Here is a 27,725-nt window from a genome sequence, read left to right on the forward strand (position 1 = left end):
AGTGAATCTTTGAATCACTCACTCAACTGTTTCGTTAAAACACCTGCTTCCTTCACGAGCAAAACAAGTCCCCCCCTTTTTTAAAAAAATATGCATGTGCACACTAGCCTACCAAGAGACTCTAGGACGATTATTTAATCATCTTCTTCATTAACAACAACAACAACACAATTCTCATTGTTTTCCTCCATTTTCTCAACTGATGGGCATGACTTTTTTTAAATGCATAAATCACACCACAATAATAGCCTAAATAAATTTTAATAACGTCATTAATTTTATGGCCTTATCATTTTACACATGTGTGTGAATGTTTGCATCATGTTAAGTTACATGTTAAGTAGCTAAATGTTTACACTGCATTTTATATAATGCCCTTACTGTATGCACTTACATTTTTTTATATTCTTATGATGCTTTTTGTTTTATTTTGTGTCATATAGCCCACATCTGTATTTATTGTTAATTTGTGAACTGCTGCACTGTAAAAAAAATATATATTTTCATGAATTATCACAAAATTTTTTCTTTTGTCAAATCAACTTCAATAATTAATGTGGTTCAGATAACCTAACATTTCGAGTTTCTGTTGATTAAACCAATCACCTTAATTGTATTAACTCAAATTTTGATTAATTTATTAATTTCAATGAACTCAAAATCTTAAGGCAACCAGGTAACTTACTTTTTTAAGTTAAACCAACAATTCTTTTTTAGTGTGTATATGGTGAAAAGTTTATGTAGAAATCTGTTATACAGTGGCCCTGAAAAATATGCTGACACTTAAAAATAAATGTCGTTCATATATAGCAAAATATTTAACTGAACGTTTATGTATATAGAAGCATGCTTGTGATGCAAAATATTTCACAGTAATAAGTTTAACCATTAAACCATTAATACAATATTTGGACACTTTCTTGAATTACACTTGTGGCCTAGCTTCATTTGTTTGTAAATTCTACTTGATTTGATATTTTGTAATCAAATGCAATAAAATGAAATTAATACATTACTAAGTGTTCAAATACACAGTCACAGTTTGTTTTGCACTGTGGCGCCTGGTAACACTATTTTCTACTACTACACAGGAGAGAAAAGACAAACCAATAAACTTATTTGACTTTGCCTTAACATGGCAGTCTACAATAAACTCAATATACAAGGTCAACCTAGTCATATTTCTAGAGTAGAAAGGTACGACCATTATCAATTATAATGTGTTATTAAACAGAGGCCAAAGCATGTTTAGTTAAAGTTGATTTTGTGACAAAATGTTAGTTGATACATCATGTTTGTTTTGCTCTGCAAGCTGTTTTCATGGTTCTGATTTCAGTAATGGTATAATGGAGCAATGTTTAAAGAGAAGTTAGCATCTGTTTGAGGCACAACAAGAGAAATGCAAAATCTTGTTTCACAAATTTCCACAGACAGCGGCCTACTTCATTCCAAAAAGAAAGCCTTGTGAAGCCTACAAAGAAGAAAACTAATCATAATGATCAGGGCATTTTGTCAAAACGACAGATATGAATCCAGCTATGAATGGAGTTATAGTAAAGAACGTATCATATCTCTGCAGACATATATACATCAAATAAGACAATAATCATAATGTCATGACTTATGTATATAGATACACATTACATACATAATACATTCAATGATGTGATGCACAAAATACATACATTGAAAAAGAATGTAGTAGGTTTGCAAAATCAATGCGTTTATTTTTAAATCAGATTTTTGTAAGACATTTGAAACATTATGGTGGCATCATAGCTGCTAGTTTCTAAAAGAGAAGACCTCCAATAACCAAAGTGCTATTATAGTTACATTTAAATGGCTTCACTCATTGTAAGAATTTTACATCAAAAATGTTGCTCAGGTGAAAACATATTATATTAAACAAAATCAACCACTGGACCATGCCAGGCCCCTCCCACAGTTTGATTGACAAGTAACAGGGAAGCAGAACCACACCCCATCTTGACCTAGTTTCCTTAAGTCTTTCAGATCTCATTGCAATAGCAAAGTTCAGCACACTAAAGGATATTTCACACCATACACACCACAAGCTAAAAAGACTTGAGCTCTATTGGAGGAAAACAAAACAATCAAACAAAAAGTAATATCTAAAGAAAAATTTGATATTATTAAAACCGATGCAGAACACTGCAACACATTGACTCGCTGGTCTAAAATATATCACACAATTTCAAAATTGGAAACGATTTCTTGTAATACTTGAAATTATAATGACCATCCAGTGTGTGTCATTTGTAATACATAAGCTATTAAAACTACAAGTAATAAAGGTCTAAAGACTTCCCATACGAGTAAGTGTGACTCCAGATGAAAATGTTAAATATTTACCTAACCTGAAACAAACTGCCAAAATGTTATTTTTGAAACCTCAGCAATCGAAATGAAAAGAAAAAATGAAGACATTCCTATGATGATTACAAACAGCCTTAAGACAGAGAGACCTCTACATTGTACAGCCAATACACATGATACAGTGATAGTTGAACAGAGATGCTGATAACTAGCATATACATTCTGAACACCTCTTACTTGCAGCGCTCAGGCTAATATCAGCAGACGCTCTCTTCCATACAAAGGATAACTGACACTACACTTAACTCCCGAGGAAGCAATCTGGTTAGAGCTTTTCACACTTTCTACACAATGGACATTTGTAGGGTGACATTTTGGAATATAAAAGTTGAGACATGTTAGAGTTGTATGTGTACACAAGAAAAAGTCTTTTCTTATTTGACTTTTTAAATACAGTGTTTTGCAAACTTAGAAAAAAGGTTCTTAAAATAAGGTGAACTGCATGCATCAAAATATTAGTCCTCTGTATGACTTCTTCACAGAATTCGATAAATTCCCATTTTGGGAATAGTTGAAATTCGCAGAGGATTTTAAGGAAATGTCCCCTGAAAACCGAACCAACTTTTCTCATATACAAACGTACCTGCTATAATAATTAATTATACAAGAGCATGTGAAGTTTCACTGTCTTTAAAATGTCGAAAGCACTTGTAAAGTGTATGTTTGCGGTGCTCTCGACAAAACCTAACTACTAAATTTTATTTTATTTTTTACATAATGTGATTTATGTACAGAAAAGTCCACCACATAATTTATTTTGTTTTATAAATTAAAAAAAAATTAAAACACAGGGATCCTCCTCCTGACGTCATGGGTCCACGGTAACGTGTAAGGCCAATGTAAGGTGTGGTTCAACAGCATCTATTGTTTTTTTCCCCCTAAAACACGAAAAAGAGCTTTTGTGCCATCTTTGGTCACAGGGAAATTTGTGTGAGTATACGGTTTGGAGTTTAAGGAGTATTTTGAATATACCCCTTTACTTATGCATCTGATATTCATGGCACACAAAACAGTTTCCGATTTCCTGATGGTCCAAGTCAGCACAGGTATTAACCATCAAGAAAAATGAAGTGTAATCTCGTAGGTCCCCCAGAAACAGGAAGTAGAATTATGTAGGACCCAACACAGAGAGGAAGTAGAATTCGCCGGGACCCATCTCAGGAAGTAGAATTCTTCAAGACCCCCTTGGAACAGGAAGTGTGTCAGCAGTGTGATGCATGCTCATGCGCAAGCGAATAGGTCAAAGTTCTGTCTCTTTGAAGACCATGCGTTTCAGAGTGGAAGCCGTAGACGGTTTTTCAGGCCAAATGTCTCTTTTCATCTCTTGTGGCCCCGCCGCTCAGGAAACAGATCAAACATATACCTGCAAACCTTGGGAGACACAAAACAGACCATAAAAGAATACAAATAATTGTTATCTAAAAATTGGATCTCTAATTGTAATGTTACAGTTATATGGGGAATTATTTGACATACATTATTATTCAAAAGTTTAGGGGGGGTAAGATTTTTCATGTTTTTGAAAAGAAGTCTCATATGCTCACCAAGGCTGCACTTGTATTATCAAAACTTCAGTTAAAACAGTAATATTGTGAAATATTTTTTTATATTTTAATATATTTTAAAATGCAATTTATTCTTGTGACGCAAAGCCGAATTTTCAGCAGCCATTACTCCATTCATCAGTGTCACATGATCCTTCAGAAATACTAAATACCTTACTGACCCCCCAAACCTTTGAACGGTAGTGCCAGGGGCAGACTTAACCAATAAGCAAGGTAAGCGGCTGATTAGGGCCCAAGGGAATTAGGGGGCCCCATCTTATTTGGCTAAACATATTTGGCAAACGTATTTGACAAAGAAACCACTCGCTCATGTTCTACACGCTCATGAATCCTCTCATTATAATAAACAAAGTGTAGACACGAGGTAAATAAGAGATTCAGAATGCAGTGCAGAGCTTCATTGATTATAACGGAACTTCGAGAGGTTGCGATGAACTGAGTGAGTGACAGATTTTTAGTGATTATAAGGGGAGAGCTCTTTGCGCGCTTTCTTGGCTATATATAATCCAATAGGAATTTTAATATTACAAGTAACAAAATTATTAAATGTTTAATTTTAAATTTTTTAATTATTTGTAAATTAAATAATTTAATTATTAGCATAAAGAAAAGAATAATATATTGTGTAGCCTACTATACATTCGTTCATGTGACAATCTGACTATCTCACAACAGAGATCCTCACCTCAGAGAAAAAAGTATACACATGCTTTTGAGATTTATAGGCCTCGTGTTTCATGCCATGATTATATTTATATAGATTTTTTAAAAATGATTCACTTGTATGCTTTTCCTTTGCGCACCGCATAAATGTACACAGCAGTGAAGAGACCAAATATTTTCGCTTAATGGCAGATTACATTTTTGGTTTGTTTCCAGCCAAGCCCTACCATATGCCCTTCAGAACGCTTGGAATACAGTTGCATGGGATTATTGTTTGAATCATTTTATTTTATTTTTTTTTAAGACTGACGAAACCACTTCCACTGCCATTAAACTGACACGTGCAAGTATGATTTTGTAATCCAAAAAAATAAGGTAATATGGCTTTAGAACAATATCAGGTTGACTAATTACTGAATTTGCACAATCCCATAGACAGGGTGTGCAGGGGTACATAAACTCCAAATTATGAGACAGCAAATAAAGGTTAAAAAACGTAAAAGAACACACTAGCTGGTATGTTAGGGCCCCATACCTGGAATTTGTTTAGGGCCCCCACATTACTAAGTCTGCCCCTGAGTAGTACATGAGGCACAGAGAATAATTAATAAAATAAATAACAACAATAATAAACAGAGCTAGCTGAAGTGCTGTACCTGCCTATAGTCGCGAAGCCGCATCTATGAATGATGTTTTCTCTCTGAACGCTTTTCTTCCTTCTTCCTCACCTTGGAGACGTCTCCCTGTTTACACACAAAGAGAGAAAACAATCTGCATCAAAGAGATGGACAATTTCTGTACAAATCTTTTAGGAATAAATTATAGTTCAGAATCAATACATCACCCTGAAAATAGCCAGACACCATCATTACATAACAGTTTATCAGTAACAATTGACAGGAAGTTAATATTAAACAGATTAGTTCAGTTCATGTTATTTGTTCCTGTAGGAAAGGCATAGTGTATAGAGCTGGGAGGAAGGCAAAAAAGGTTAAAAGGGAAGGAAAAGAAAGAGAATACAGAAGACAAGTTGAAGGTTAGAAGAGAAACGGCTGAAGAACCATATTCATCAGTTTGTGCATGAACAGAAAAAAATAACTAATACATGATGTTTTATCAAACAAAAAAATAATTTAAAAATCTCAAACCCACACACAAATTTACAGCAAATAATTTAGGTTAATTCTGGTCTCCAGTCTGTGTGGATATAATGAGGATTTCTGGTATCCAAAACTGTCCTACTGTCTTCTAAGCCAGTATAACACCAAAAACCTCATGTGCATTATTGTTTTATTATTATACACATACACAACAATTCGAAAGTTTGGGGTCAGTAAGGTTTTTCTTTCCTTTGAAAGAAATACATTTTTATTACTTTTATTCCGCAAGGATGCATTAAATTGATCACAAGTGACAGTAAAGATATTTATATATATTACAAAAAAATTAAATTTCAAATAAATTTATCACGGTTTCCACAAAAATATAATGCAGCACAACTGTTTTCAACATTGATGATAATAATAAATGTTTCTTGAACAGCAAATCAGTATAGTGATCATGTGACACTTAAGACTGCAGTAATGATTTTAAAAATTCAGCTTTGCATCACAGGAATAAATTACATTTTAAAATATACGAAAATAGAAAACAGTTATTTTAAATTATAATAATACTTTATAATATTAGTATTTTTACTGTATTTTTGAGTAAATAAATTCAACCTTGGTGAGCTTAAGAGACTTATCAAAAACCTTACTGGTCACAATCTTTTGAAGTGTAGTGTATTTTATATATTTAGTTTCAACATTTATAAATAATGATGTATAAATATAATTCATCAAAAAATCTTAAAGATCACATTAAATACTTTCTGTTTTCTTCATCTTTAATGTATCAGGACATAATAAAAAAAAAAAATCATCTGGTCGTTAGCAGTAACAACCTCAGAAGAACAACGATACATGACATATTACACTATTCATTATTTAACAAAAAGACAAAATGGAGAAGCCATGTGTGGAAAAACGAAGTACATCCCATTATTTAATAGCTTGTAGAACCACCTTTAGCAGCAATAACCTGAAGTAATGGTTTTCCGTATGACTTAATTAGTCTTTAATCGTTGTGGAGGAATTTTGGCCCACTCTTCTTTACAACGTTGCTTCAATTTATTGAGCTTTGCGGGCATTTTTTTTTCTCTCTTTTAGGGTCCCACCACAGCATTTCAATTGGTTGAGGTCTAGACTTTGACTGGGCCATTGCAACACCTTGACTCTAGAATACTTTTGTATATAGAGGAGTTCATGGTCGACTCAGTGACTACAAGGTGCCCAGGTCATGTGGCTGCAAAACAAGCCCAAATCATCACCCCATCCACCAGCGTGATGGACAGTTGGTATGCTGCTGTGCATTATGGCCAAACATCTCCACTTTGGTCTTGTCTGTGCAAAGGACATGGTTCCAGAAGTCTTGTGGTTTGTTCAGAGGCAACTTTTCAAATCTAAACCATGCTGCCATGTTCTTTTTAGAGAGAAGAGGCTTCCTCCTGGGAACCCTTACAAAAAAGCCATACTTGTTCAGTGTTTTTCTAATTGTACTGCCCTGAAATTTAACATTTAACATGTTAACTGAGGCCTGTAGAGTCTGAGATGTAGCTCTTTGGTTTTTTGCAGTTTCTCTGTGCAGTGCACAGTCTGACCTTGGGGTGAATGTGCTAGGATGTCTACTCATGGGAAGATTGACAACTGTCTTGAATGTTTTCCACTTGTAAATAATCTTCCTTGCTGTAGAATGATGGACTTCAAATTGTCTGGAAATGGCCTTATAACCCTTCTTAAATTGATGGGCAGCAACAATTGCTTCTCTAAGATCATTGCTGATGTCTTTCCTCCTTGGCATTTTGTGAACACACACCTGAAAGCTCTATACCAGCAAACTGCCAAAACTTTTTTACTGCCAAAACTGATTTTATAGAGCTTGCTGATGATTAATTAATCAAAGGCATTTGATTAGCAGTGCCTGGCTGATACTTACCCTCTTAATTTCTTATGGAAGCAGTAAGGGTGTACTTAGTTTGTCACACATGGCTTCCCCATTTTGGCCTAGTTTTTGTTAAATAAATAATGATACAGTTTAATATGTCATGTGTTGTTGTTCATCTGGGTGGTATTTACCTAATTTTAAGACCTGCTAAGGACCAAATGATTTTTTATTATGTCTTGAAACATAAAACCATAGGATTCATAGAGGGTGTACTTTCTTTTTCACGTGACTATCTCTTTTTATAAATAGACAGTAGTGCTCACCATTATATTAGGGAATAGATTAGAAAAAGAGACTTTAAAGGTATCATAATATCAATATGTAAATATCCAGAAAGAGAAAAACTCCACACAGACTGTGCGAACCTCAGCATGTGCAGCGAGGTGGGTGTGGATGTCAGGGACCAGGGGGGCATGGCTCTTCCCCAGGGTGGCAGGGTCTCCCTGTGACCCCATGCCACTCCCCAAGCCCTGGTTTTCAGGAGTGGGACTGTCCACACGGCAAATCACCTTTCGAATGACCTGTAGATGGGTATTAAAGGTCAGAGGTCATCCTGAATGCTTGCCATGGTAAAACAAAGCAATGTGAGGAAAGACAAGAAAGGATCAGTTAAGGTTATGGAGGAGTGAGCTGCAAGAAAAATGTATTATGTAATGTCTTTTAGTATTTGATTTATGTCTCTAAATCAGCTCTGAAGAGCTAAAGTTAAAAAAACTACAAGCAACCTAAGGAAGTAAAATATGATGCTAAATTATAAATGGGTAAGAAAGTAGGAGAAAAAAAATGAACATAAAGGGAACAATAGAGATACTTTTCTGGTGATGATGTTTCCATCTTCATCAATAAACTGTTCCTCTGAAACTGACTCGCCAGGAATGTTCCGCGCCTCCTCTCCCTAAAGCAAGAAATCACTTAGTTTAATATGTAGACACACATATCCAGGACACCTTCAAAAGCGGCACACCACACCTACAAGCACCCAGAGCCATGTGAACCTGCAAGCAAAGCTGGAACTTTAAATATGAGCCAACACACCTTCATGCCCAAGATCACCAACAAGATCACACAAAGCATTAACAGAAACACACTCTTTTATGTGCATGTACAGTATATATACATCACACAGGCAAAAAGATGATAAAGTGCCGAAAAAGATGAAACCCAAACCAAGCACCTGTAAGCACAAAGAAAAAGCAAACAACACACAGCAAGAATCAAGTGATGTATAAATAAGTTTTAAAAAAGTGATCGAAGATCAGATCACACTGTTGGGTGAATCAGATTCACTCCACCAGCTACACCAAAATCAGACTCTGACCAAAACCTGACCGTCCTGCAGTTTAGCAGGTGGATACCTTGAGAATGAGACGTCTACGAAACACTTTGGTGGTGACAGTACGCTCTTCATCCAGGCCAGTCTCTGTTGATGAACGCTGCTAATGGATTCATATAAAATACATCTTAATATGAATGTGTGCGATGTCAGTTCTCTCCATTAATTAGTGTAAATAGTCATCTGTATATTCTTTTTTCTGGAGCAAATACATGTATTAGGATGAGAATGATTCTGTTTACCATGAAATTGTATCTAATTCCACTGTAACAAAGTTACGAGAGTCAATTCATAAGTTATCACAGATGAGGCAAAGGGAGCAGAAGAGACTGTTAAACTGGCAGTGGCAGCATTATCTAATCAGCTATTGTATGCTGGTAATCCAGTGATTATCTCACCTGGACTTTGTGCTCAGCTATCAGAGCTCCTTCTTGCTTGCTCGCCCCTGTCTTCACACCACTAGGTGATTCCGGAGACACTGAGTTGCGGGGTATGGCGTTGGAGTGCTCACCATTTTGTCGAGGTTTTCCTGATTCTGCTCTGGATGACGATGTCATAGAGTCGCTGGAGTTCTCCTGACTGCAAGGGAGTTGAAATGTAAAAATTTAGCAAGTTAGGAACAAATAGCTAGAAATGATACTGGGTAAAAATTAATTAAAAACAAAATCATGCATTCTGGCAAACTTGTATAATATTGTACTTTTTAATTTTATATACAGTAAAGTTCAACAGTTTGGGGTCGCTAAGATTTTTTTATGTTTTTGAAAAAAAGTCTCTTATGCTCACCAAGGCTGCATTTATTTGATCAAAATTATAGTAAAAATGCAAAAATAATGAAAAATTATTATAATTTAAAATAACTGATTTCTATTTTAATATATTTTAAAATGTAGTTTATTACTGTGATGGTAAAGCTATATTTTCAGTATCATTACTGCAGTCTTCAGTGTCACATGATCCTTCAGAAATCAATCTAATATGCTGATTTTATGCTCAAGTAACATTTCTTTATATTATCAATGTTGAAAACAATTGTGCTGCTAAATATTTTGTGGAAACCGTGACTGAATTATTTACAGGATTCGTTGATGAATAGAAAGTTCAAAAGAATCAATGCTTAAAGGCACAGTATGTAAGTTTCGTCGCTAGAAGTCGCTTTGTCAAAACAATAACAAAGATGTAGACTGATGACGCCATGAATAAGCGTGGAATCATGGGAGTTGTCGTCTTCACATCTACAGCCGATGGAAAGCAATCCAAAGAGGCAAAAATCATGTTCATGGGAGAGCTAATGTAATAAAGTTTTATTAACGATACTGGGGTAAGAAACAGGGTAGGGCCGAGAGCCTGGGAATGCTGAATTACTACTCATACAGGTCACTTTATCTGACGAATTAAAATTGTGGGGTAAAGCAGCGCTGTTTTACTTGGTCAAAACAATCATACAAGAATACGTTGAGTGTGTTGAAAGTTATGAAAATGTGATTCTGTGCGTTCGCTCAGTAGCTGGTATGAGACACCTCATCTCGCAAGCTAGATCCATAACAGAATATCATATTAATAAAAGCTGGATGACTTGTGTTACTAAATGGAATGCAATTAATTTTAAAATATACTGTATGGTGGAGAAAATGCTGTATTACTGTTACTACAAATAAGGCTCTTTCTGATCATGCTATGTTAGCCACTTGACGAAATAGCATTGTCTCTGAGGCATTACTCACAGTAAATAAAAAAAACAAGAGATTCAATAAGACCAACCGTTTTGAACTATATAACAATGATTAGTTTTCTGTCGATAAAGTATCCAAACAGTTGCTCACCTGTCTAATAAAATGCATAACATATTAAAGCGTCTTTGGTGTTTCCATGGTTTCTACGGAAATCAAGGGTAGCGCGGATATAACATCGACAGGCGACGCAATGACATGGACCGTTACACTGGATAAAATAGCTGATTTCTCTGGATTTAAACCTTGTTGGAAACATTTAGGATAATGCAAGCACACCATATATATATATATATATATACCAAAATATATAACATTGTTTTATTGGTGTTTGGACATTTTAATCCAAAAATCTTACACATTGTGACTTTAAATAAAGTACTATTTTCCTTTAAAAAAATCTTACGGCAAATGTTTTAACAGTAGTGTATTTTAGTAGGATGTTAATTTATAAGCATTTACATCTTTGTGAGGCAAAAGTAGTTTGAAACATCAGTTCTAACAAGATCAAAAGGCGCTCTTTGGTTTTCAACTGTGATAACTAATGTGATAATTAGACACTGCTGTTTTTTACATAACATTTCCCGTTATGAATTATGATACCACTTTCCAAGTTCGTTGGTCCGCTGGGTCTGATTGCTTTCTTACGTCAACCGAATCACCCCAGAGTTCATTTTCAATCGGGCCGAGACCACCTCATACAGGCGATCTCAGAGCGATTGTTTTTGTGCGGATCCGAGTGTAATTGCCATGTTCATATATGCCTAAACGAACCGAACTAAGGAAGAAAACGCACAAGGTTTCGAAAAATGCTCCAAATGAGCCAGGTGTGAAAATGCCCTTCGTTTCAATAGATGGTCTTTTTGGAAAGAGGAGCAAGCTTCGAAAGTTACGGTATGATTTTCTAGTACTTCAAACACAATCAAAAGATCAAGTTTAAAATTTGATTTCTCAAGATATAAATCGCTTTAAATGTGGGTTCATGTAAGCATAACTGTGTAAGGTACCTGTTGTCCTGTCTGTCCATGAAGTCTGACCCATGACTCCGCCCTGAAGTGGGCAGCTCCACATTAACATTCGATGTCTCAGTGAGCCAGCCTGTGGAGAGTGAGCATATCTCAGACTCAATTTGTTCAACACCTCTCACTACCTCTCTCACTTTTTCCTTAGTCATCTCCTCATTCACTTCCCTCTCCCTCTCTCTGACGTGGCTTCCTGACACCTCCAATTGCTCCTGTCTCTTCTCGGCTTCCTCCTCCTCCTCCTCCTCTCCTCCTGAGCCAGACTCCCTCAGGACCTCTGCCCAGGGTCGCAAAGGGTACTTATCATAACCTTTGACTTCTTTCAGGATCACTCTCTGCTGTCCTTTCATGTTAACATCTGGTTCTTCTAATGGTGATGGTAATAATGGTGATGAAGGACTCTTACGCTCTTCTTTTCCCTTGTGTGTTAGGTCAGTCTGTTCCACCGTAGGGGACGATTTCAGTTGGGAGTGAAAAGACTTTTTTTTCTCATTTTCTTCTCTCAGTTCCCTTTGTTGAGATTCCTGGTTCCCCTGTATAAGGTGGTCCTGTTCGATCAGAGATGGTTGGTCTGTTTTTGGGACAGATTGGAGTGGTACAGAGCAAACTGAGGGATTTAGAGGAGGTTCATCATGGTCTAGTGGAGAAAGCTCAGGGATAAGGTGTGAGTCAGGGTCACATGTGACAGCTGCAGGTTGTGTTGTGCATTTGGGATTGTCGGGAGGGAGCTGAGAGTGTGTATGAGGATCAGGGGAGAGTATGTGTGTGTGTATTTCTGCAGATGTTTCAGAGAGTATGTGAAGCTGGTTTACAGGTTTGGACAGGGGCAGTTCGCAGGGTCTGGATGGGGTGAGAGACTCGTCCTCGTTGTACAGCACTAGCCCCCAGGAGGGGCAATAAGGGGGAGGGTCAAGGGGCAGATCTAAGATTGGTTCAAGGTCATCAGACATAGAGAGGCAGATAGGGGGTGTGGTGGGGGTGGGGTTGGTAGTTGACTGCAGTTGAGCCAGGATGTTGTGGAAACCTGGGTAAGATGATATACACACAGATGGATGGACATGACAGGACACAATTATGATCACACACACAAACACACACGTTCACATGCTTAAAGGAGCAGTTCACCCAAAAATGATTTCCTCGTTATTTACTCACCCTCATGTTGTTTCAAACCTGTATTCTGTATTCTGTATTGTTATTTTTTTTTTTTTTTTTTGATGGATTGAAACAACATGAGGGTAAATTGACAATTTCATTTTTGGAGAACTATTTAAATGTACACATAAACCACCACCTAAGCCCACCTTGAAAATCAAAAGCACAGTTTTAGACTGGATTTCCCAAAGCTTTAGCACACACACAGGCCAACGAACACAGTTAATACACAATGACAATGGACCGATTCAGATCTCCAAAAACAGAGGGCTTGTGATTTCATGTACACTGCCATTCAAAAGTTTTTTTTCCTTTTTTTTTTTTTTTTTAAAGATTAATACTTTTGTTCAGCAAGGATGCATTAAATTGATCAAAAGTTATAATTATAATAATAAAAAATATATATTTTTTCAAATAAATGCTGTTCTTTTGAACTTTCTATTCATCCAAGAACCACAATTTCTACAAAAATATTATCTGTGTTAATGGTTTCCACAAAAAAAAAGAAAAAAAAAAGAAAATGATTGATAACAATAAGAAATCTTTCTATCTTTCTTAAACACAAAATCAGCATATTAGAATGATTTCTGAAGGATCATGTGACACTGAAGACTGGAGTAATGATGCTGAAAATTCATCTTTTCCATCACAGGAATAAGTTACATTTTAAAATTTATTTAAAATAGAAAACAGTTATTTTAAATTCTAATAGTATTTCACAATATCACAGTTTTACTGCATTTTTGACCAAATAGATGCAGCCTTGGTGAGCATAAGAGACTTATTTCAAAAACATTAACTCTTACCAACCTCAAACTTTTGAACGGTACTGTATGCGTATGTGTAATCTCCCTGTAGTAAAAGAGCTGTGTGTATTCACGTTTACCTTTGACTTTAAAAAGAAATGCACAGCATCAGAGTTAACATTATAGTCTATAATAATAAAAAGTGGGTGTTACTTGTGGTAGTTGGACAACATTACATATGCTGCATAACTGCAAATAAGAAGCTCAGTCTTAATTTCATAAGCCAAGTTTCCATCCAGTTTTTGCGCTGTTTTGTTATCGACAAAGTGAATATGCATAAAAAAAATAAATAAAAAAAACCCATTTGCAAAATTTGCTGTCTCCAGTCTGTTTCCATCCAATTGGCCTTTTACCGATAAAACGGTGTGTGTAATGATGTCATCCCTAAAAAACTATTATTATTACTATTATTAGGAAATAGAAAACAATGGTGAAGTGGAGCAGCTTGACTGACAGGACTGCATGTAACTGCCTTTATGTGACAAAACCCATGGGTTTGGACAGGGCAGATCATTTGTCCTGTATGCAAAATTTTAGGGTCCATAAAAAAGATTGGTATAGTGAAATGTTCAGTCTTTGCATATAGCAACAATCTGTAACGTAAGCTACCCTTGAACATGCAGTCGCACATATTCAGTCATTCAAAGGAAAAAAGTTATTTGTTCTGGTTCAATAACATCAAATTGCTGCTGTTTTTTTTTTTTTTTTTTTTCAGAATCAGATGCAGCTGTGACTTAAAGTCCCCCTGAAATCAAAATGTAAGTGATTAAGTGTAAGTTAGTATGAATATGTTAGCCTTAAGGTTATGAATAACCTTAAGGTTATTCAAACATTGTTCCAAAACAATGACAAAATTCGCATTTCGGAGATATAAGCATTCAAATCTTACAGTCTCTCACTTCCGCTAAAATGGATCATGGATTTTCATAACGTCACATCACACTTCAGTTTCTCGTCAAATCTTCGGTCCAAACAAATGCTCTCTAGAATCTGAAGTCCCGCCTCCTCCTACACTCTTACAGACGCTGAAGCCTTGGCTGAAATCGGTCATTTGCTCACACATTTACTAGTTTCTACATGGTGAATGGCACATAGTGCACTATATAGAGAATAGGGAACGATTCAGACTGTGTAAATATGCTTTCCTTTGACGCGAATGAAGTCCGTTTTCACGTTTCACGCAAAGCGAGCAGTCTGCTCCGGTCCAGAGACACGAGAGCACAGAGCGGATCATATGCGCGGGTCGGCACAGACCACAAAAGGTGTCGGACCCATTTGAATTCTGCACAGAATGCTGTATATAAGCGATATAAAGGACATTATGAGGAGAAACGGATAGAGATTAGAAGGAAACTCTGGCGTTTGTACATTTGTACTATTGTACATTTTACTCTGGCGAGCTGTAACATAAACAAAACGCTATTGGCAATTTAAAAAAAGTGACGGGGCTGTTCGATATATCGCCGTCTTCCTGTTTCAGTTGAAATTACGTCAACACATTGAATAAGGCTGTGCGTCCCAAGGCTCTTCAGTGGGCCTTTAAACATTTTATTTGTGTATTAACCTTTTTAAATGGTCTTCATAGTTGAACTGGTGTTGTCTTTATTCTTACATAACAATTCTAAAATTCGTTTAAAGGTTTTTAGATTCAACCCACTTTAATTTCCTAATTTATTTGAGACAAAAAGATATTAAATATTAATAAATTGTATTTATACAATGTACTAACTAGGGGAACAAACATAAACAATATAACTAGTATTACCAATATACTACAAAATTAAAAGGCAGGAAATGTAATTAATTATGAACAAAATTGTTCGATATAAAATATTTAGCCTAGATATTATAAATGAATGAATGAATGAATAAAATGACATTGAAAATAATAATTTAACAAAACTTTAATTAAAAAATAAATTACACCAATGAGTTGTATTTTTTTTATCGAAAAATGGCATTTCCATCAGCTATATCATTAACAATTTTGAAGAGCTAAACCTTTTGGGAAAAAAATAAAAAAAAATAAAATTCCTGGGATGGAAACCTGGCTATAGTCATAGTCAAGATGTGTGTTGCTACTCAATTTAAGGAGACTCAAAATCAGGTAAAAAAAAAAAATAAAAAAAATAAATAAAATAAAATAAAATAAATAAAAGATAATTATGTCTCTTCAGATGAAGAGCTCAATAGTAGAGGAGTTGGGACAGAGGGATGGAGTGGTGAGGGGTGGTCCTGGGGGCACGCAGGGGCAGTGACAGCATACACAAGGGGGTAATGGCGTGGGTGGTGGGGAGAAGGAGGCAAGATTCAGGCAACGGGATGCACAGGGAGAGAAAGAGGGGAGAAGAGAAGGGCAGGGTGAGGGAGAGAGACAAATTCTATGTGCGGAAATGGGAGATGACAGACTGAGAGCAGAAGGAGAGAGAGAAGAGAGAGAGAAGGAGCACTTGAGTGGTGCAGATGGGAAGAGAGAACTGGATGACGAGTCTTGGGCCACATCAGGATACAGTTGTATGAGGTGTTGTGGTGGAGCATTGGGAGTGTGGGATGACACGGGGGAAAAAAAAAAAACATAAAAAAGAACATGCAAGTTAGAAAAACATGACAATGACTGAGAATGATAAAAATGAACGGAGGGTCTGGGAGGAGGAAATGAGGGATTGTACTGGAGGAGAGGAGCGCACAGGTCATTTTGTAGTTAAGAGGGAGGCATAGGAGACTTCAGGAGGAGGAGACTACGGAGAGAAGGATGATCTCCTTCTTTCTCTTCTTTTCCCCCTCTCTCTTTTTATCCCTTGCTCCAGTGCAGGGGAGGAGAGGAGAGAAGGATAGATGGAGGAGGAAGCAGATCGACAGCTTGAGAGGCAGAGGACAGCTGAGTCTTTTAGCTGAGGCCATGCGCTGTGGTCCACTACGTAAACAGCTCGTATATAACACACTTTCCAACTAATATCAAAACAGCTTCATCAGGATACAGCTGATAATAACATGCATTTGGTTTAGAAGTAACTCTTTCCTGTCCTTTCAATAACAGAATTAATGTAATGGCTGAGAACAGTGTTTGTTTCTAGTTCCACTGGCGATATACTGTAGGGCCTTCATTAAAACTGTAAGAAACGTGTGTACATGTGTAACAGGAAAATACTGTTTCGAGCGGCCCTTCCTACACTTCTTGAGGCAAAGCATCATGCTGTGATTGCTTCACGTTACATGACCATATACATGCATGTTCAAACCAGGTCCATGCATATGGTGTTGGGAGGAAGGGAAAGGGGTAACAGAAATGAAGAGTCTCTGAATACAGAAAGTCTTTAAAATAAGAGAGTAGTGAGTGATTCAACACACTGTGTGTGTGATTGGGGCCTTTAAAAAGATGCTTGTGATCTGATCTTATATAAAGGTGCCAAAGGTAATGTCTGAATGTAGACTTCAAGTACAAAATAGTAACTATTTGTGGTCCATCTGTGATTAACACTTTGGCAAAATACACAGGGAGGTTGTATAGGAAAAAACAAAGGTGATAATAAAAAAGGAATGATTTAGGGAGGAGGGGGTGAGGTCAGGTGGGGGGGGGTCAGCTAGATGGGGCTAAACTTTACCATCCGCCTTTTCCTGGCACACAGCGCTATCATCTGCAAAACTTCTGGTGCCTGAAATGTTACCATAGTCAAATATGGGCCCTTCCAGCAGAGTCACAATATCCATCCGGTTCACTTTAGTCAGGACCGCCGTCAGTGCATCCGCTAAGAAAAAAATTTAAATAACTTCATTTCATTTGTTTGAGAAAGATTATATTAGATTAAAATAACTTTACACAAGTAAGAAAGCAAAAGGATGAAAAAAAAAAAAAAAAAAAAACAGGCCAGGAGATATGGATAAAAATTGATTCTCACTTGTGGCGTTTTTCCCATCCCGACTGACCCACTTCTTAAGGAGCATAAAGCTCTGGGCTGTGAGAGAGTTTGGGTTCTCTGTGCGAATGTGGTTTATCTCATCCACAGAAAAATTCATCTCTCGAGCCAGCTCTATAGAACATTAAAACAAATCACATTATAACTAGCATCATATAACTAGCAATACCTCTGCACAGACAGCTAGTAAAGGATGACAGATGTAAAGATAAATTAGTAATAATGTTAAAAATACTGAAACTTTTTTAGCCCTCCAACATTTGCTGTGCTCGAGTTCTTTGTTGAAGGATTCCTGTTTCTGAGTTTTAAGTAAACATTTGAAAACGTAATCAGAATCAGATATTTAGGAATATACAGCGAAATTTGTATGATGTGAAGAATTAAAAATGTAAGTTTTAAATTAAAATTTAAATTAAAAATCTGAATTAAAAAAAAATCCAGGACTGCACTGCAATACAACGCACAGGCACAAGAGGGCATTAAATAAATCATCATTTAACTTTCTACTTAAATATTTTAGGTTTCAAATGGTCAATAATAAATAATTAGTACATGGCAAGAGGAATGTAAACTCAGTCATAGCTAGTCATAGCTCTCACCTGTCCAGCTCAGACCCAGGTGATCAGCCACAATGGCCATGCGGAGGTCTGTTCTCTCACAGGGACTCTGTGGACCTGTCATGACATACAGAACATTACAAACATGTTACTTATTCACTTCAAATTAAAAATACAGACGACTTCCTTCTTTTCTGGCCAAAACAAGGAAAAATTAACAACACTATTTTTCTCCAACAGAGGCTATGGACAGGAGAGGTAAAGGAGAGACGTTTTTAGAATAGTACTGTGTTTGGCTAGAAAAGGAAGAACAGACAGATGGTGAACTACAATGTTTGGGCTACACAGTTGGTGCTCTGATTGTGTATGTAAAACAAATTTTCCACAGAATCTATGCAGGCAATAACTATGAGTTTATACAATGGTATAAAAAATAAAAACAAAACATTAAAAAAAAATAAAAAGATTTTGTTGAGATGAGGCATGCAGACAACATAGTATTGTACATTTTTTCTAACAAAGTTCACAAACACTGAAGCAGGTATAAATTCCTCAACAATGTTCCTTTAACCAACCCAGCACAGATACACTGTTCAGTGCCCCACCCCTCATTACGATAAATTATCTGTGTAAGGTAGGGGAGAGAGAAGGGGAGATCTGACAGGGACAGATACAGTACGGTACAGTCACACAGCACAGTGATGAGAGAATGACAAGAATGACAGCTATTGTTCACGCCACAGGCAATCCAATCAAGTAACAAAGGCTCATGCAACTAAGGATTAAGTAAAGTTTTCAATAAAGTTTTACAAACTAGGCTTGATCTCCGCGACGGGGGGCGACCTGCGAGCCCCTTCGTTCTTACTGCCCTCCTTCCCTCCTCCAGTCCGCTTACTCCTCCTCCTCTCACTGCCCGCTGCCCTTGTGACCTTTGTCCTCGAGGGTGTGACCCCTCGGGAGGAGCCAGCGGAGAGGGAGGGCTGGGACTGAGAGGGGTCCGATAGTGAGGTGCTTCGTGAAGTGCTGCTGTCCTCCTCCGATTGCGACTGCTCTCCCTGTGTCTGTTTCTCCTCGTCTGAAAGTCGTTCAGCCACCTTTATTGCTTCTCCGCTAACGTTCTTTAAGAACTCAATTGACTGCCTACACACCTCACTAAAGTTGCCTCTACCTTCCTCGCTAACTGAACCACCGGAAGCACCAGATGACCTGTCTTTGAAATGCAGCCTGGAGGGAACTACTGGTCGGACTGATCTCTCAGAGTCTGTGGGCTTACTTGACCTTGGAACTACCTGAGCTGTGACAGTTGAGTTAACTGCACCATTTCTTTTGATGTCCTTGACAGGAATTCTAGACTTGGGCTCAGATGTTATGGATGCAGGATCCACTTTCCTTGCCTCTGGCCTCACAACCTGTTTAGGCTTCTGCTTTCCTGAACTGTGTGTGTTAAAACTGAACCCTGCTGCCTTAACTGGGAGTCTAGACTTTGGTTGCCTGTTCTCTAAGACTACTTTAGTCTGATGACTTTGAGTGCTAGCTTTCTCCACAGACTCCCTACAGAACTGAGCTTCTATTCTACTAGCTTTTTGTAAGGTGGGTTCAGAAGATGACTGCAAATTAAAAACTACACTACCACACTGGATGTAGTTGGCCTGCACATTAGAGAACTCTAAGTTATTGTTGTTATTGTAGTTTTCTGAGGGGTAATCTTTTCTGCCAGTCAGGGAAGAGTTAGTGCTATCAAAGTGACTTTCAGCTAATTGAGACTCCAAGCTAATGTATTCCGGCATCTGACTGTCTGAGGACTCAGCTTTAACATCAGTCAGTTCAGCTGAGCCAGGGTCTTTCTTTATAGTAATGGAAGCTGCGATGCCCATCTTAATGGGGGTGCGTAATTTGGGGTCGACCTTGGAGGCTGTGACAGTGCATGAGGTGGTGTCAACGGATGGAGGTGCGTCCAGGCAGTCAGCACTGCCCTGCACTGTGCTGCCTCTGGATGGTGTTATATCTGTGGTTGCCTCTACCTTCCCCTCTACAGCTCTTTCCCCTGCCTTTGAGTGAGAGGTGACTATCCCCGCACTCCTGCCCCCTTTCCCCTTGTCCCCTGACTGCCCATCTGATGTATGCTCACCAATCTGGAAAAACTGAAGTCTCTCTTCAACAAAGTCCCTCTTGCTCATGTCAATAGCACCACTGCGGGTCATCTCAAACATCTTGCCCTCATGGAAGGGGAAAGGGTTGGGCTCACTAGTTGGGGTGCTTTCATCTGTTGGGGTTCTTGCTGGAGTGGTATCCGGCGTGGTTGCTTGCGATTTGTCATCCACTGACAAAGCACAGGGCTTCGGATCTTCGTCTCTGTTTTTAGCATCAAAAGCTCCCTCCTCTCCCACTTTAGCAGACCATGGATCAAAATCCAAGCCTTTAGTAGCAACCGTTTTAAAGGTAGTGTTTATTCCCTCCTCTAGTTGTTGCGTGAAATAATTGTCTGTAAAACCTTGTCTATCAGGGTGTCGTCCCTCCAAAGAATAGATTTTATCTTCTTTCCCATTGTCTGATTTTTTCCCAGATGACCTTTTTGTCTGTGCTTTTTCCCCTGTTTCCTCATTTGGCGTGCTCTCCTCTTCAATCACTTCAAGTTTACTCTGGCTGAAAGACCGATCTCCTGCTTTTCCCTCATTTGACAGGCTGGACGTTTTAGGGTCACTCAGTCCATCGTCCTCATCTTGTAGGTCATACCCATCAAGAGAATCTATCTCAGTGGCATCTGTATCATGGGAAAATTCAGCAGTTGTTGCTAAAGAGCAATCAGTGATAGATTGATCATTTCCATTCTGTTCACATTCTACCTCTTCTCCTTTCACAATGCCATTGATACCTGACTCCTTGTGAGGTGAGCCGTTTCTCTCTGGTTTCTTAGGCTTAACACGTTTCTCGCACTCCTCAGCCATTTTGAAGGTGTACTTCTTAGGGGGGGCAGGGTGAAAAACAGATTCATCATCACTAGAGTCACTATTGTCAGCTCCAGGTGGGAGAGGGGAAGGAGGCTGGACTCTGATTACTGGCTCTGCAAGTAGATGCCTGTCATGTTCCTCTTGAAGGTTAACCTCCATCATCTCTGTTTCTGCTTCTGAGGAAGGACATGACCCCCTCTTTACAGGGTCAGCATGTTCAGTCTCTAAAGGTGGTGGTGGTGGGAACTCGATGTAAGCTATGCGTTTGTCTTTTGATCTTTTTCCAGGGGAGTCTTGTTTTCTTTTTGAAGACTCAGATGATTGAGTAGCTGGTTTGACTTTTTCTGCTGGTAATTCCTTGAAAATGAATGTTTTAGGCTGCTCTTCTTCCTCAGACTCCTCTGGGATTGGGCTAGGCATGCCAGCCATGGAACCAATGACAGACTCTGGAGCCCTGGAGTCATAGCTGACCTCCTCAGAGGTAGGTGTCTCAGGAGTTACCGGACTCTTCCCTGAACTGTCTATAAATGTCACCTGTTCTAATGTGTCATCTTCAGGGCTTCCCTGTGGAGAAGGCGGCTGTTTCTGTTTGACAGAATAAAATGCTCCACGTGTTTCATGCACTGTCCTGCTCTCATGGCTTACTACTTTTTTGTAAGTGCTCAGCTGCCCAGTAGCAGTTTCTTTCTCATACTGTTTACCTACTTGAATGCTGACATACACAGGAAGAGGTTTAATGTCCGCAGTGACACCTGGGGTCACTTTTTCAATATACTCAACTTGGTTATCATCCACACCATTACAGACTATATTAACAATCTGCCTGCTAGAATCTGAGTTCACTACAGATGACAATTCACTAGGTGATTTGCTGGCACCTGAATTAGGGTGCTGTGTATTTCTGGCTATGTGAGACCCTGTTCTTTCAGATTTAATGGAGGAATCTAACTTTAAAGTACTACTTTGATGATGGTCTATAAAACTAGATGACACCCTAACAGGAATTTGTGATTCCGAGTTTTTTTTTAGAGCACCATTGCATTTTTCAGCATCTTCTCGAATTACCAACTCTGTGTAAATGATCTTTTTAGTTGTTTCTTCCTTTGTAGTATTTCCATCTCTCAATGAGTGCTGCTCATTCTGTGAGTCTTCTTTTTGCCTATCATGCACTAGGGTATGGGTGAGCTTTGTCTTTTGGCCTTTCAGTTGCCCATTGCCATGGTTTTCCCAAGTTTTATATATTTTCCTGTCTTCATTGACAATTTGCTCCTTGCTGTAAACATTTTGGTGATGTTTTGGTGAAGAGCTATCTGACCTATTTCTCTGTCTGTCACTCTGATTTTGGGCAAACGCTTGAGCCTTTCGAACATTGTAACTATGCCCACCCTCACTATCTTTTTTGGAGCTTCTCTCACTTTCTGAAGACTCTGCTGACTTTGGGAGATTCCCCCCTGCAAAAACTTGGTAAACAGGTAGCTTACTTTCCTGCAGCTTCCTTACGGGGGATCCTGAAGTTTGTCCCCATTGTGGACCTTTATCTTGTTTCTGGGCCTCTGATTCAAATTTCATTCTTACTGAGCTAACCTTAGATGTTGAGGGCTGGAAATATTTAGATGATTCACTTGCACTGCTAGCAGATGAGCAGTCCCCCTTTTTTGGGTCATCATTGTATTGAAGCAAGACCCGTCTTTCAGGACTGCTTGGTAGACTGGCACATTTTCTGTCATGGGAACCATATTTATCCCTAAACCTGTCTCTGCTCCAGTCCTCTCCAGTCCCTCCATTCCTGTGAATTGACCTCTCTGGGCTACTACAAGTTGAGCTGGGCCCAGAACGAGTCTCCCTTGCATCTTGTCTGTGATACTTCTTCTCAGGGGATTGAAGCTCGTCATTCAGTTTTTCAGTTTTATCACGAAAGAATTGTGACACTTCACTGAGTTTTTCCTCTGCCTCTTTGACAGTTCTGTCTACTCTGTCCTCATATTTTTGCTTCTCTCTGCTTTTATTCTGCCCGTCCTCAGAAACTCTCATCCAAATAGACTTTTTTGGACTATCAGGATCAGAAGCATACTGCAACAAAGTGAGTTTGTCATAACTGTCATCATCTGATGATCTACCTGACCTATCAGGCTTTAGCATGAATTCTCTAATTGAGCCACCTTGTGTTCCCTCACCATAGTATCGAGACCTGTCAATCACAGATTCATCTGAGTCTGAATGGGACGAGTCAAATTTTTCTGACAGGAGCATTTTCTCTGCAAACTTGTATGATTCTCCCCTAGTTTCAGATGATTCATCATCATGGTACTCCACTGACTGCTGACTAAGCAATTTCAAGGTCTTATCATTCTCCACAGAGACAGGCATGTGTATTCTGGAGTCCAGATAACAAGGAAGAGATTCTTCAGGTTCTATGTTGTCATGTTGCTCATTGCCCATTCTATTTTGTATTTCTTTCATGCCACTTTTCCCCTGAAATATGTACATTTCCTTCTCAGGGTGATTTTTTGTTTCTCTGATAATTACTTCAGTTGGTTCAGCTTTGTTGCCTTTCTCGATATGAACCTCAATGATGCGCTCGACTTTGGGCATTGGGTCTAGAGGCCTAACAGATGGATCTGCCCCTTCACTGTTGCTTTTATGCTCAAACAGGCCTGTTAACTCTCTGGATGGATCCTTTCCAGACTGGAAGGCCTTCATTATGTCTCGTACAGACATTGTTTCCTCCATCCTCTCAGATGCAGCCTCTTTAGCAGGAGGTTTGTGGTACACCATTCTTGTAGTTGTTGTTATGTGAGTTTCCTCTTTGACCCGCATACCTTTGCCCATCATATCATCCTCTGCATTGACTCTGGCTTGGTAAGCTTTAACTCTTTCTTTGATGGACCCACCAGGTGATCGAGGCTCAGTGTCTGCACACCGCAGTGGAGGCTTTGTCATTCTAGCATCTTCCAATGCTGGCTCCTTAGGATCCTCTGGAGGCTCATAGCTCCGTATGACATGTACAACCTCAGTGCGCGTTTCAGTGATGACAGGGGGAATCTCCTGAAAGAGGCCTTTGGGCCCCATTCCCTCTGCACTTTGGGGTGCTGAGGGGGTTCTCTCACTGCGAGTCTCAAACCCACTGTCTGAAAGCGGACTCTTGTCTTGGTCATGGGAGACATCATCGGGAGAGTCCAGTGCTATTTCAGGGCCAAACAATGCATCAGCTAGCTTTGAAAGTTCTTTTTCTGATGGTGAAGGGCGCATGTTGGTTGGAGGCATTTTGAGCTTGTTCTCCTGTAATGCCATTGCAGGTTTCAGGACACGTTTCTGTTTCTCCTCTCCTTCTCTCCTTGCTTCCTCAGTTCTTTGTTTAGCCTCTGCTATTTTAGAAAGAGAACTTGTGCCAATGTCATTAGTTAGGTAATCAACAACTTTAGCAAGGTTAAAATCTCTGTCAGATACTTGTTTTGTTTTCACTTGAGGGGCTAATGTTTCATATCGAGGGGGGCATCTCCATTCATTTTGTTGATTATCATCTATGTCATCCTCTAGGACATCTTCTGTTTTGCTGTTTTTAATATTTGCCTTACTCTCTCTCAAAACATCTTTGCTAAGAATTTCACTGACTTTGACCAGGTCCTGTTTTACTTTCTCTACGATCTTGAAAGGCTCCTCATCTTCCACTTTATGTTCCTTAGAGTCAGAATGATAACCTTTGGAGCTTGAATTTGTATCTGTTTGTAAAATTGCAGACATTCTGATTAGGTCCTCCTTCATTTCAGCCACATCTTTTAATATCTCCTGGCTGTTAGACAGAGCGGATGAAGAGGTAGCAGATTTTAGTGTTCCTGGGGACATATGGAGGGGAGTCTTGACAGGAGACAGAGTTCTGGCAAAAGAGGACTGAGTCTGGGTATTAACCTCTTGAGGCATGGCCTTTCTGGGCGACAGGAGAGCAGCTGTTGACTTGGAGACTTCAGGGAGCTTTTTAAACTGGTGTTCTGGTAAGACATTTATAACGGAATAGACAGGAACTGTAATAGTGCTGGAAGTTACAGATGTGGTAGAATTGGGAGGGGATCTGAGGGAGGCATACAGTGAGCTGGACGCAGAGGAACGGATAGACTGGTAAGAGGATGAGGGAGTGGAGGACACTGACTTTAGTGTGCCATAGCCAGCAGAGCAGGAATTAAATGTTTTTTCCACTTCATCAAAGGCCGCATTCACATTTGTTGTTGCTGCATTTGTTGTGGCTTGAATTCTTTCCTGCAGGGTGCTGGTAAGATGGGTTGTTGGGGAGGAGGAGCGATATTTGGTTGGGGAAACTGTCCCATTGATCAGCGCAGCTGCTGTAGTGGCTGAGCCGGATTTCAATGGTGAGGAGAGGGATGACAGGAATCCTCTGGCAGAGGCATCAGTGTTGGTTCTGATAGAGGAGAAGCCTGGGACAGTTTTAATGGGGGAGCAGTTTGCTGGAGGGTTTGAGGTTACAACAGACTTGTATGGCAAACTTGAGCTGTACATGTTTAGTGAAGATTTAGGTGAGGCTGGAGGGGTCATAGAAATGGAGGATCTTTCCAGCAAGGTCCCGCCAGATGGTACCGGAGAGGTCCTGGCTGAGAGCCCCGTGAGGCCTTTAAGTAAAACTGGATCAGGGGCACTCTTCCCTGGAGAGGACAGAAGGGTGGGGGAGGCTTGGACTGGATACTGAGCACCTTGAACTACAGTCTTTATTGGTGAGGAGATTGTTCTGTAGGATCGTATCGGTGATGCAACGTCGCTGGCAGATTTGATGGAAGATGCTGGTGAACCTCCAATGATAGATTTGATGGGAGAAGCAGAGTTCACAGACCACACCGACCTCAGTGGGGAGGCTGAGGGGGTGTTGGATGAGGAACTGGAGAGGGAGCCAAATCCAGACTTGGTCTGGCTAGGGACATTGACGGGAGAGCTTGTCGCCCAGGCCTGGTAGGAGCGCGTCGTAAAGACAGGCTTGTAAGCGTAGCCAGAAGGCTGCGGCGTGGCTTTTGGAGTGGTGTTATGGCCTCTTTCAGCTGTTTCTAGCATAATCAAATTAATAAACAAAGTAAACAGAAATAGTTAAATAAGAGAGAAAAGAGAAACAAGAAAGATTTAGTCAGGGGATAAATCCAAAAACAACTAGCAGTGAAAATACAGAAAGTCTTTTGACAATGGAAAACTAAGTGAAAAAAAGAAAAGAAAAAGTAACTCATGCCTGTGGTAAATGGGTGGAGAGGCAAAATTATGGAAAAATATCAGCCACATAAATAAGATAACAAACTCTAAATATTCAGAAAATATGTTCAAATTTAGTGGTTTTTTATTTTTTTTTATTTAATAATTTATGCTTAGAAATGTCATAAGTACTTGTGCTTTGTAAATTTAGATTTAGTCAATAAGATTTGTCAAAATATATCTGTGCATTATGCCTTGCAGTGTAAATGCAGACCTGCAACTGTTTATCATACTGTTAATATTAACCAAAAATGAAGGGGAAAAACACTCACCGATCACAGCTGGGTAACTTTAATACATTTAATTAACAAGCCATCTACGATCGAACATGAACACAAAGTTAGGCCCACATGGGAAAAAAATATACTGTACTTCAAATTTTTAAATTAGAATCACTGCTAAATATTTACATGCCACTGTTTTAATTTAATATTAATATTTACATTAATAATTAACTAAAGGAGTGTGTTAAATAGCCTATTAGTTTTAGATATTGGCTAATATTGTTAATGACTATTGAAATTTTGGTTCTGTGACAAACCCACTTTCAATTTTCCCTTACAAATCTGACAAATTACAAGTCATCTAGTTTTAATAAGTTACAAAAAACAACCTAAATAAATGAATACGGAAGCGAATGGTAAAATACTGATATTGAATACCATGTTTTTTTAAATAATGAGCAATTATAAGAACTGTCAATAAACCAAGCAAGTTCTTTTGAAAATAATACAACAAATAACAATAAGACAAATGATAGGTTTATTCAAAAACACATCAGGCAATACACAATGTGGTAGCAAATCATATAAAATGTCAAACAATGGAAAAACAACACATGACAAAGAAAAAAAAGGCAAAAAAAGCAAGCAAACAAATGTAATTGTTTATGACTACTGTACACAGACATGACATACTGGCAGTTCAGTTTTTGAAAATGGTGAGATATGAGATTACTGTGCCTTCATATATGCCTGTATCAGATGCCTGTGTATATGTGACGCTTTGACTGTGTAATTATGTCATGCTGATGTTTCAAGAATAAAGAAAATGTAGGACTCACTGGATGCTGGATCGGCCAGATAGCTGTAGCGCTTTCGCAATGCTAATGAGGCAAAGGTATGTCGTCGATCTTTGTCATTCTGCAATAACACAAAAGTAAAAATCCTATGTAAGAACAAAGTGACAAAAATCGTAGTGCAATGATCTTTTAAGTGGCTAATTACTATCATTTCCTTTTGATTGTTTTGAAAGCACTGTATCTATGTTGGCCCAGATTTTTTTTTTTGAAGGAATTATTTGATGTGGTACATTTAATTTAGGATATCGATAAAACATTCAAATTGCTT

The 27,725-nt window shown here is 38.6% G+C and overlaps 1 protein-coding gene across 16 annotated transcripts in view; it reads right to left on the reverse strand.

Moving 5' to 3' along the window:
- Positions 1–1,702: 1,702 nt before the first annotated feature.
- Positions 1,703–27,725, reverse strand: part of ank3a (ankyrin 3a) — a 95,055-nt gene continuing 69,032 nt past the window's right edge. For 12 of the 16 annotated variants that reach the window (XM_051867163.1, XM_051867162.1, XM_051867159.1 and 9 more), the window contains 12 exons: positions 27,440–27,518; positions 19,002–26,180; positions 18,230–18,304; positions 17,613–17,744; positions 17,319–17,462; positions 11,741–12,779; positions 9,402–9,582; positions 9,026–9,106; positions 8,482–8,565; positions 8,036–8,191; positions 5,282–5,368; positions 1,703–3,768 (listed from right to left, as the gene is read on the reverse strand). In XM_051867163.1, the coding sequence (XP_051723123.1) occupies positions 5,306–5,368; positions 8,036–8,191; positions 8,482–8,565; positions 9,026–9,106; positions 9,402–9,582; positions 11,741–12,779; positions 17,319–17,462; positions 17,613–17,744; positions 18,230–18,304; positions 19,002–26,180; positions 27,440–27,518 (9,213 nt within the window). In that variant the 3' untranslated portion in view covers positions 1,703–3,768; positions 5,282–5,305. The remainder of the gene's footprint in view (positions 3,769–5,281; positions 5,369–8,035; positions 8,192–8,481; positions 8,566–9,025; positions 9,107–9,401; positions 9,583–11,740; positions 12,780–17,318; positions 17,463–17,612; positions 17,745–18,229; positions 18,305–19,001; positions 26,181–27,439; positions 27,519–27,725) is intronic. The other 4 variants (XM_051867171.1, XM_051867172.1, XM_051867167.1 and 1 more) reach the window with 4 other exon arrangements.

The sequence above is a fragment of the Ctenopharyngodon idella genome, chromosome 17, assembly GCF_019924925.1.
Source record: "Ctenopharyngodon idella isolate HZGC_01 chromosome 17, HZGC01, whole genome shotgun sequence".
In the NCBI taxonomy this organism is placed as follows: domain Eukaryota; kingdom Metazoa; phylum Chordata; class Actinopteri; order Cypriniformes; family Xenocyprididae; genus Ctenopharyngodon; species Ctenopharyngodon idella.